The sequence below is a fragment of the Nymphaea colorata genome, chromosome 5 (genome assembly GCF_008831285.2).
Source record: "Nymphaea colorata isolate Beijing-Zhang1983 chromosome 5, ASM883128v2, whole genome shotgun sequence".
Lineage (NCBI taxonomy): Eukaryota > Viridiplantae > Streptophyta > Magnoliopsida > Nymphaeales > Nymphaeaceae > Nymphaea > Nymphaea colorata.
In genome coordinates, this window is record NC_045142.1 from 2,485,649 (window position 1) to 2,497,295 (window position 11,647).

The following is an 11,647-nucleotide window of genomic DNA, read 5'->3' on the forward strand; positions in this document are numbered from 1 at the left end:
GTAGAAACTATATATATATATATATATATATATATATATATACATATATATATATATATATATATATAGAGAGAGAGAGAGAGAGAGAGATGGTTTTGTATAATCCCCGAGTCCATGCCCGATGCGTAGAATCCGGCACTTAGATATACTTTTTTAGAATAAATTATTTGTATGCATTAAATTCTCTACAGTTGGCTTTAAACCTTACATTAATAAAGTTAAACAGTTACATTTCATAATGGGACGTCCCAAAAAGTAAATTTCATGTAAAATCAAACACCAGAGCATTGTTTCAAACATAAAGCAGAATGCGCATTAAAATTTCCATATGAGAACATTTAGGTACCATAGCGGCCACCGGTTTAATTACTTTCAATTTATTTAAAATTCTGAACTATAAAAGAAAATCAACAGATCGTAAGACATAAAACAAAGTTTCAAAATTCATTAATATAAATAGTATAGTGATGTAAATATGAGATAAAGCTAAGTTTTATATCATTGGGAGATGCACTGCTGTTATAAGTTCTGAGATATATCATACAATGAAAAAGATATTCTGCCAGTGGGGTGGGGTCGGTGGTAACAGGTTCATGGAATTATTATAGAATAAGCTCCAAAATCGAAATATATAAGAAAAATGATATTATATCCACGCATGTGAGGTGGAATAGGGGCCGAATGGTTATCCAATCCTCCCCCAATTGAATTTTTTCTCATAAGCATCCATTACTTAGAGACAATTTCAAAATTTTTGTTCATTTATTATAATTGACAAATTGGTGCTCAAACCTTTTTAGCTTCAACAATTTGATACTCTAACAATTCCACTACCAAATCACAAGCTTACATATGAAGAATGGTTTATCCCATATTATAACTTATTATTTTATTTTCTTGCTAGGCTGTTTGCATTAGATTTTGTCACAAAAGAAAAAATATTTCATGATAAAGTTTAGCTTCATGCATTAATTTCAAAATTAGTTAACTAAAAAAAAAAAAGAGATGAATTTGTTAATGACAAGATTTTGAGCACGGGAATGTCAAGTTCATATAATGGAGGAACACGCACCAACCATCGCGTGGGGTCCAATCATGGAGAGGGGAGAGAAAGAAGGGAACGTGCTCTGGATTAGCTCCAATTTTCCAAAAGGGAGGCAGACCCCGTCGGTATAAACGTATCACCTTCTTCCCCAATGGGTAAATGCTCGTGTCATTATCATCACCATCCCCTGCGTTTATTTATCACGTTTACCGACGTCTGGTCGCGGCTGACTGTCAATGGTCGGTTTCCTTCTCCTTGGAGTCAGAGAGTCCATGGTGGCCTTTCTCCATTTTTGTTGGTGGTCGTAATTTTTGTACCATTTTCATGGTTCTTGGTTTGCAATTGCTTTTCCTTTGTGGGCATGTGAACATTTTGACTCTCGAGGCTTTTGTGGCGCCTTTTCTTTCTAGCAAAATTTGAACGGGGGTGGTGTTCTTTTGGGGAGATTATCAAAGGGAGAGAAATTGGTTTTGGGTTTTCCGGATTATCTTTTGTTTGTATTGAGACTTTAGAGTTTAGAGGCGAAATTCCATAGCTTGAGAAGGTTTAGAAAGAGTGTTATTTTCTCTTGTTTTTTTGTTTTTCTGGTTATAATCAAGTCGCGGGCATTGGTTGCTAATTGTTTGCCTTTAGATGTTGAAGAAGATTCAAGAAGTGGTTGTTTTCTTTGTTGCTTGTTTTTTTCTCTCTTCAGGTCTGCGGCTAGGTTCTTCATGTCAACTGCAACCTTTCATGCCAAGTAGAAGGCAACGGTCTTCCTGCTAATATGGATGAAGCCAGCCTTCAGCACGTGCTCACCGCTGATTCGGTTGTCTCCCGCACAGGAAGGACCCGGAGATGTTGTGTCTCGGAGAACAGTGGGACAGGGGGTTCTTGTTTCACCGAGGGATTTGCTTGGATGAAGTTGTCTCGGCTGCCTCAGTTTGGTGACGAAACTGTTCCATCTCGGTCGCATTTCGTTGACGTAATTCACTTGCACCTGCTCATCCGCTGTTCTCTGTTTCTCCTTTTGAGCTGAATAAATTTTCGCCAATTGTTGGTTAATTGGTTGTGTTTATGATGCATATGGATTATTCCCGCATGTAAATCGTACTTTTTGATTCATTAAAGTCTTACACCGGATTTGGTTTTTAACTTGTATGTTTTTATGTTTGTTGTGTAAGGTGCCTCATGTACGCCAGCTTTGTGCTTGGGATTGTGGTCTTGCTTGTGTTTTGATGGTTCTGAGAACTCTTGGGTTTGAAGACGGAGATATTCATAGTCTCGCCGAGTTGTGCCGCACAACAAGGTATATATGCTTCCGAATTGTGTGCCATTTGGGGATTGATATTTAATTGTTTGATAAAATAAACAGAAACGTAACATCGTTGCTTTAAAGTTAGTGTCGTGTACTTTGTGATGCGAAAACATTTTTTTATCTACTTTTTAGTGTCTTGTGATCTGTTCCCTGCTTCCTGATGGGATCATGAATTCCCGGCAGTGAGCATTCGCGTGATGTTTCTTTGGTTCTTTTTGTTTAATTAGTTTGACACTGCCTGTTCGTATTAGACATCGGTTATCAACTATAAAGACATGCGGTTTTCCAGTTTAACTGTTATTTTTGTTCCTTAGTTGCCATGTTCATTCCGCTACCAATTGAAGTAGTGCTTCTTTTCTCCTGATTGTTGAATGTTTCTTAGCAGATCAATGATATCTTGCATTTGCCACAAAATTTTCGTTTAGATGTCAATAGGTTAACTCTGGTTTGGCCTTTTCACGGAAAATCTACCGAGAAAATTTCAACATATGTCTAGTTCAGAGGTTTTTTTGAAGGAAACATGACATATGCCACGTGCAACACTGGCTTCCTGTATTTCTTTAAAGAATCGTATTTCAAAATATATCTAATTCTGGATGTCTAAGGGTACGGAGACTCTTTTCTTGATTGAATGATTAATATTTTGCTGATTTTTTTTCCACATGTGATATATTTGGAACTGTTATTTATGGGTATAGTTCATATTCTTGAAGCAGTAAAAGTTAGTCATGTTTATTTACATCATTAATTGGTCTATTTGGGTACACCTAAATCCAGCACTTGTTTTATTTGTAGCTTATTGTTGGTGATTAATCTTGTATCTTTTCTGACCTAAAGATTAATGCCTCATGCAACATCATAATCACAGATTCAGAATCCAACTTTTTGTTGTTAAATAATTCATCCTTCGATGGAGACTTGGTTGGTCAACCTGTTAGTTGGCTTTGTGCTGTTTTCTTTCTTTTTTCCTCACTCTAGAAACTAGAAACAGAGAATTCCATATGATAGTGGAAACTTTTGCAGGTATGCGTTGAAATATTAGCATGATCATAATGATCTTTACAGCAAAAAGCATATAGAATTAGTATCCCAAGTAGAAAAAGTTATGCATTGCAGAAATTAATCTCAATATGAATAAACTACTATATCAAGATAATAATTTGTAACCACCTCAACAAATGAGAAGTTATCTTTCAGCTTGTGATATCAATAAGGAGCTAGCCAGCTAGGTACTAGCGAAATGGGAATGCAAACATGATTCTAACTGAGCCCATCAAAAATTTGCTTGTTTAAGAACTATGTTTCTTTTACATGGTGTTGATTTGTGTAACTGAAGTGTGAAATATGAAACATCTTGGAACTCTGAGGGTAGATGTGCAGCCCCTGTGAGGGTGGGTTTGGGAGAACGCGCTAGCTTTTTTTTTTCCAAGACTTAAGCTGTTCAATTCCATCTCCCAAGCTGTGGCTGGGACTTGAGATACTATAACATTTACTTCCCTTATTAATCCTAGCAGATTTTAACTCTTGTACCATGGATGAGTGTAAAGACTCAATGGTTTTTTGTTTCCTTATGTTAACCTTGGAGCTATGATTAACATACTCGGACTAAATATTTTCTTTGGCAGCATTTGGACAGTTGATCTGGCACATTTACTGCACAGGTTCTCTGTGAGATTTTCTTTCCTTACTGTAACTCTTGGTGCAAATCCAGAATTTGCTGTGGAGACCTTCTACAAGGTGAGTTTTTAAATTGCTATAACATCCTTGTTTTCTTTACCTACAATGAGTTTCACGCGAAGGTGGTCTCAGATTTAGGTGAGTCAGGATGATTCTTTTCCTTGTGGATAAAACTTTTGACGACAGGGGATAGTGGATGACAGCCAAATGTCAACCTTTAGCTGTCACTCTGCACTGGATGGTTGGGGATATTGGCTCAACGTGGCTTTAAGTATGCTTAATATTCCATCTTCGATTAGGATATATATCATAGTCTTACAAAAATGTGACTGAGCTTTAATTATTCTGGCCTCCATGGCCACATTTTTTCAAAGTAAGGGCATAGAACAGGCTACTTCTAATACTCTGTTAACAATTCTTGTTTGTAAAATAATTATTTTTTCATCCTTGTCTCTCATGTTTCCTTTTCTTGCCTCTGTCATACATTCTGCTTAGATGGGATAAGATAAGGTCTTGGCCCTCCTTATCCCGCGAAATATATATTTGTAACATTGTTCTTGCTTTCTGATGTTTAGCCAATAAATTTTTTATCAATGGCTGATTTTGGTTAAGGAACTTAATCTGTTGAAGTTTTGAAAGTACTAAGCCATGGCATGGGTCTATTTTGCCCAATTTCTGGAAAAGAAGAATTGAACGGTCACTGTGGCACATCAAGTGACCCATGGTTCGTACTTTATAATTGTGGTTGAGATAGGACATTTATTTATGTGGTAAATGTTCATTTATGTTTTCTTACTGGTAATTTCCTAAGCCTGAGAAGAAGCATATTCAATCTTTTATCATGTTTTTAAACACAATTTTTTTTATATGTATTTGCTTACTAGGTTGTGATTGTCTGCATGTGTGAATGTGTTTCTGAGGCAATTTGCGGAGTACAATTTGGAAGTTTTGAAAGTAAACTTATAGCTATTCTTTTATGGAAATATCATGATGATATTCCAGCATTTTTTTTTCCTACCTGTGTCTTGATTGTCAATGGTCTGGGTCAAGTTATTTTAAAATTTTAATATGGCTATGGATGCAGTTCCTTTTTTGGGTTCAATTCGAAAATGCATGATTATTTTGGACTGATTACTTTTTATATACTTTGATCGTAGTTTTTGTTTTTCTGTTGTTTCTAAATGTGTAGGAGCAATTGCCAGATGATACAAGTCGGGTTGATAGCCTTTTTAAAAATGCAACTCAAGCAGGAATTAGCATACAGGTACCTATTTTCTTTAAGTTTTTTTTTTTTTTTGTTCGAATCTGCGATGGACAGAGAATGTCATGTCTATTCATGTTAAAGCTGAAGGTGCATGCCTACTGAAAAGAAAGTGAGTTTGGGTCTTGAACAATCATTTGGACCCTTTATATTAGCTGAACTTGTGCAGCAATTTGCAATCTTGAATGATAAGAAAATTTGTATATATATATATATATATATATATATATATATATATATATATAGGTGTTTAAGGTTTATTTTGCAAGCTAAGGTTCTCCGAAAACTTTTCATTTTATCATAAGTTGAATTTCATCTGCTGTAAAACTAAAATTGGCTTCAGAGAAACAGTTATATCGGTCTTATTCTGTCATTTCTTTCAAATTGCAGCTAGCTTGGACATAAACATTTTATAGTGGTCATTTTTTATGTTATATGTGCAATGGTTTTCTAATTATTATATGGCCCAAGCTTCTCCTAGTTCTATAAGCTCTTATCAGTAGATTTTGTTTCTACATTTTTGAGTTGCTTCTACCTGCATGAATTGGCCGCCATGTTTGTTGAGATTGGATGTAGTTCTACAATTTTTGTTGTTACAGTGCAGATCCATCAGTGGTGAAGAAATCTCCATCATGGTACTTTCAGGAAGATATATTGCAATTGCCTTGGTTGACAAGCTCAAGCTAAGGTTGTAAGTCATTTTTACTGTATTATATTATAGCAAACTATTTTAGGATGCTGTGGTTGTTTGCTTTGTAATGCTGGTAGAAAGATGAACATTTTTCTTCCACTTCTCATTCTTTGTTGTTGGTGTGTAGAAAACTTGGTTCCTCCTGTCATCCATATCATGTGGACGGTTATAATCCTCTTTATTTTTTTTTCCCTTAAGTGCACATTGGCCAAATCAAATCCTGTAGATGTGCTCAATCTAGACCTCTGAAGAATAAAATCTTGCATCATGTTTGCGTGAAAATTTTGAATTTTTTAAGACTTGAAATTATAGAAAAATGCGAGCTATTGATTTCAATGCTCTAATAGTGGACTCCTACTAAACATTGTTGCAATCACATCCATAAGGTCAAATTTCAAAAAATGAATGTGGAAAAATAATCAAAATTTTGAAAAACAAAAGTTGGCTATGATAGTAGCACCCCGGTCATTCTAAAGTATGCATGTCCACGGTTTGTGCTTATGCTTTTTGTGTTGTTCATATAGTTATATGCATGTTGTGTACATTTGAAAACAAGCACACCAATGGAGTTTGCACGGTTCTCTGAAAGTGTTAGGTTGGGTGCATGCATTTGTGTGTGTGTGCCCTTATTTTTGTTTGAATTTTTCAGGTAAATATGCTCTGGCAAAAAGTTCCTGTTACACTCTTCAGAATATATATCGGCCTTGTGCAACTGATTTAAAGGAAAGCAACAACTGGGTGCTGGCCTTGGCTAGTTTTTCTTTTCATTTGATTTCTCTGTATCATTATACTTTGTCTAGTGGGAAGGCCTAATTTCTTATCAATGTGATGTTTTCTTGCCCTCTTTGTTTTTATCACCTACTTGCACCTTGTTTTTCTATATGTTCAATCACCTACTTCCACGTGAATAAATTTTGTAAGTTTCATTCATTGTTGTTCTGTATGTTATTTTACTGCATGATTATTGATTTGAGAGGGAATTTATTGCAGTCATTCTTGGTTGGAAGACTTCTGTGGCTCAGGATGCTGTGGTGGAACTTCTGGTTACATAGGTACTTTACTGACAAATTTATACTTTCAAGCTGGTTAAGCATTTCATCAAGAAAAAAAAAATCATATTTGGCTAAATACATCTACAATCTCATTCAAGATGATTCCTCATGCATGTTAGATGAAAAATAGTGACTGCAAAAAGTAAGGGGCTCGGACTGTAGTTTGAAATGCATTATAAGTAACGGCAGTTTGCTCTGCTTAAAAAAATTGGAAAGGCTTTTTCTTTGGCCAACTGAATGGATTCATATATGCATCTCTTCCTAATTTTGTGTCCATTGCATTCAACTGAATGAAGTTTTTGAGTAGAATGAGCAGAAGAACAAATGAAAAAAAGTTTAAAAATCTGTTAAGTGTGAACTAGATTTGGTTTGAGTGAGTTATTAAATAATGTACCTGATCAATACAAGATGCTGGTGTTGAAGGAAGTCTATAATCTTGGAGAGTTTTGAATTTTGGAGCACCTGTTTTTCCATACAATAAGGCTTTATCCTCCTTTTGTTATCATCTTTATGAATCAGATGATATCTTCTTATAATCACATGAATGTGGTTTTACGTGTTTTTTTTCTTTATTGGTACCTTTTTGTTGCACAATTCAAGCCTTGGTTCTCGATGTAAATAAGGGGAGTAATGATTCTATCCCAAGCAAACAAAGTAGCAAACCTTTCACATCTCCATATTGATGGTTCTCTATCAAATGAAATGTCTCGAAAATATTTTATCCTATTATCTGGTAAACATAGTCTATTTGATTTATTCAGTCTTATTGTGTTCATTTTATAGGTCATTACGTTGTGATTTGTGGCTATGACATGGACACAGATGAGTTTGAGATCCGAGATCCAGCTAGCTCAAGGTGTTTATTTCTCCACATATTTCCTGCTTATATGAAAGATATCTCTCCATTTTCCACATTCCTATAATATAAATTCCAATTTTCCTTTCACTTTTATCTCTAAATGAGCATGAAATTATGTATCTTAATGAACTATTTGATTTAGTGGTAAGGTAGAAGAAATCAAAGCCTTTTGCCTGATTTCTGTAAGTTGCACTACATCTTGGAAAACACAATATTTATTCAGTCCAGGAAAAATTTGGAAAGTAAACTGAAATCTGCTTATCAGGGAACTGATTTTTTTTCTCCCTTTTGCAATTTACCATTTTCCAAAGAATGTATATTTAGAATGTATATTTAGAATGTATATTTGGATCAGCTACTGTTCTGCCAATGTTGAATGCACATCGCTGAATCAGTACATCTGAGAATGTACTTTTGATTAAGTATGTCTAGCTATTACTTGGGTATGTCATTCATACTTTTAGGTTTGTTATGATCCACTTATGCCTTGGGTAGTCCAAATGGATATTGACTTCTCACTTTCTAGTCATGTATAATATCACAAAACATGGTTCAAAGGCCGTGATCGGCAGTCAACCTCCAAAAACATCTTTTTGGCTCTAGCTTGAATGGTTCTCTTTGAAGCTTTGAAGTCTATTTTTTTCTCCTCTTTTGCAGCAAAAACAAACAGATCTGTCATTGCCTTGCCATTCCCTTTGCATATGTTCCTTTCGCATCTGTACAGAATATGTGGCATCCAAGCCTGCTGAAAATGCCTGTGAATGGAATTTTTATTGACCTGATTGATGAAATTGTGATATATCTTTTCGTTTTCCTTAACATTGTCACTTTTTTTTTTGTTATTAAGGCAGGATTAATGCTTTTAGCTAGTTAAATTTGGAATGTCTTACTAACAGGAAGCATGAAAGAGTCTCCCTAGAATGCCTAGAACAAGCTCGTAAGTCTTTTGGCACAGATGAAGATATTCTTTTGGTAAGTTCTTCTATGTTAATTTGTTTCCAACTACGTAGTAACACATTTTAACTCCTTGATGTTGCATGATTTTTCCTTATTTTATTGGCTAATTTATGTACTAAATGGTGGACGACTTTTATGCATAAACTCATAGATCAAGACCACATGATGCAGCATGATATCAAGTATTTGCTATATCTGATCATCTATTGGTGGGTGGTTTCTGGTTATGCATCAAGAAATTTCTCTTCATCCCACCGCTAGATTGTCGTACCTCATTTCTAACCATCAAGGACAGTCCATGTCCCTAGAAAATCATTCCTGGTTGCAAGCCACTGTCAAAATTCTGCAGATAGCTAGTGTGTTTCCAAAGAATCTCCGCCATTAGTATTATGATGTTGAAGAGTAAAGGCTGACATGCGTAAGTTGAACCTCAGGGGCTTTGACCTGCATAAATACTTAGGAGGCTCATAGATATCATGACGGATGATGCTTACTCGGAGAAAAAATCCAAAATGCACTGAACATTGGAGCTGTGTTGCGACCAAATGTAATCTCTTAAAAACAGATGTCACAGTCTACTAGTAAACTGAAACTTTATCATTTACCACTAGTCTTGTAGAAGATTTTGCCTTGATTCGGCATTCAATGAATATGTCAGAACCCTGTCTCTTAGTTTCCCTAGGATCTTCCTTCCTATTTGTTATAAATGTGAAGGAAATTAATTTTTTTGGTTGTAGGTTGAAATAGTTAGTCTCGATTCAAAGACGTGGTCCATACTCCTGCCGTTGTGCTTAATCACCAAGTGCTTGGTGACTAAATGGGGAAGAAATTCTAAGCGATCTAAATAAATAATCCCTCCCAATTTATTGTGGCACCGACGAATCTCCTTTTGCTTTCATTGTCGTATGGTACTAATTTTCTGTCTGGGAAAATGAGGCAGCCAGTGGTAGATTTTGTATCTACAGCCCTGGTGTGATCGTTACAGCTTCTTTTTTTCTTGCTTTGATGATACTGGTACCTGATCATTCATTAATTTTCGTTGTTGTACTATAATAATACATTTGCTGGTGCTTTATTGATTGCATTGATTATTGTCTTCTCAAAAATAGCTGGCCTTCCACCTTCTCCGTAGTCCTTAAGTGCATTTTTTCCTAAACTATTAGACCATGTCAGTTTGCCTTGGTTTTGCCAGGTTGTTAGGTTATCCATTTGCTTTCTGCTAAAGGTGCTAGACGAAGTTGCTTTATGTAATGAAAACCAATGATTTGTTTTTCCATTATATATTAGCCGTTCTCCATATCTCTGTGCAATGGTACATCCCATGTGGCTAACCTTTTTACCATTGAATTTCTGAGTGCAGGTTTATTTAGGGTGAACAGTTAAACTCTCCTGTGGATGAGTTATTTTAGTTAGATATCCTGTATTTTTGTTGGGATAGTCTGCAACAGTTCATTCCATCTGTCTACACGACCCAACACTCTGTACAGTCTGCTGTAATGTACATATGATGTAGTTTTTATATGAAATAAAAGTAATAAAGCTTAGGCTCTTGAGATATCTTTTACGTTTTGATGTGAACTCGGAAACGTCCTTGGTGCGCGTGTTTGCATCTGTGCACATGGACGAGGTAGAGAGTTAGTACCTCTTGTATTCTAGTTTTTCACTTAAAGGAGGTGAACTTTCTTCCACATCATTTTTCACGTATTCTCTCCCCTCACTGAGTCATCTGACAAACCAGAGTTTTAATTTGCACTGATCTTGTTGGTATTAGAAGTATCTAGGGGAACTTGCTCATTTATTATAAAATATGGGACAAGTTATGAATGTCAAAGCATTGTTTTTCCCTCTTTCACAACAGACTGTCTTCTTATTGCCCCTAAAAGAAGGGGTACAGATAAAAGGAAAAGCAAAAGCAGGCCCTCTGTCAAGGAACTTATTATATCTACTCCCTTTCTTGCACATAAAAGGAGGAGTCTCCCCATCTTTAGATGATAACAGCATCTGTCTCCTTAATCTTGCGACTGTTTATACCAAACTGCATCTTTGAAGCTTCAGTTTAATCCTATGGCTTGGTAACCTACTTTAACAAAGTGGGTCTTTGAGATAAATGTATTCTGTTAAACCATACTTTTAAAGAGATCTTAGAGTCTTACCCTTCGGTTGATCTGTTATGAGTCACCAAAAAAAGATGCATGAATTTAACTTCAATCATGTATTGTCAAAATGGATAGAGAAGATGACAGGTTTCTTAACAAAATCTGAACAAAGATTAAGCAAGGGATTTCTCAGATCTAGGCAAGAGGAGAAAAGAAATGGGTAGGCATGGGTTGAGATGTACTACCAAGTGTGGTGGGACTCCTTGGGTTTGAAATTCCAGGCGTGAGGCACAATGTCTGACATCTTTGACCATCTTCTTTCCTTGGCTTTTTAAAAGAATACTCTGTAAGAAACTAATATTGTAAATGGCTGTCGTCCAATTTGTTGCATTGGGGCGCGAGATGAGTGCCGCATCTCCAGCTGTGTGACTTGACCGATCACAGAGAAAAAAGATACATCCCCCAACATGACTTATGGCACCAACCATGGTCGGATCCATGGTGTGCTGAAACAACCACAATCATGGTCTCCTGGGGTTGTCCAGACTGTAAATGGCGACTGGATTAGGCAGAGATTCTTTGGTTTTAGTATCGGATCCCATGGCCAATGATGCAGCTTTTGTTCAGGTCTGACTCATGAGTTGCTTTTTGGATCAGAACATGGCCCTTTTGAATATGGGCTTTTGGAGACCCGGATTCTGATCCAGTATGA

At 36.0% G+C, this 11,647-nt stretch overlaps 1 protein-coding gene across 6 annotated transcripts; it reads left to right on the forward strand.

Annotated features, from left to right (window-relative positions):
* The first annotated feature begins 1,067 nt into the window (after positions 1 to 1,067).
* Positions 1,068 to 10,396, forward strand: LOC116254305 (guanylyl cyclase 1). Of its 6 annotated transcripts, none has more exons than XM_031629623.2 (10): positions 1,068 to 1,200; positions 1,740 to 2,009; positions 2,209 to 2,333; positions 3,968 to 4,079; positions 5,209 to 5,283; positions 5,880 to 5,968; positions 6,962 to 7,023; positions 7,807 to 7,879; positions 8,779 to 8,854; positions 10,200 to 10,396. In XM_031629623.2, exons 2-10 carry the CDS (start codon positions 1,812 to 1,814, stop codon positions 10,212 to 10,214), a joined length of 825 nt encoding a protein of 274 aa, XP_031485483.1. In that variant the 5' UTR covers positions 1,068 to 1,200; positions 1,740 to 1,811; the 3' UTR covers positions 10,215 to 10,396. The 6 variants fall into 6 exon arrangements, with proteins under 6 accessions (XP_031485483.1, XP_031485480.1, XP_031485481.1 ...); XM_031629620.2 differs by having other exon boundaries at positions 1,140 to 1,284; XM_031629621.2 differs by lacking the exon at positions 1,068 to 1,200 and adding an exon at positions 1,209 to 1,346.
* Positions 10,397 to 11,647: the final 1,251 nt, after the last annotated feature.

Coding starts and splice junctions, on each gene's coding strand:
- LOC116254305 (XM_031629623.2), top strand. CDS start 1,812: ATGGATGAAGCCAGCCTTCAGCACGTGCTCACCGCTGATTCGGTTGTC. Junction 2,010..2,208: donor CTCGGTCGCATTTCGTTGAC/GTAATTCACTTG, acceptor TTGTTGTGTAAG/GTGCCTCATGTACGCCAGCT. Junction 4,080..5,208: donor CTGTGGAGACCTTCTACAAG/GTGAGTTTTTAA, acceptor CTAAATGTGTAG/GAGCAATTGCCAGATGATAC.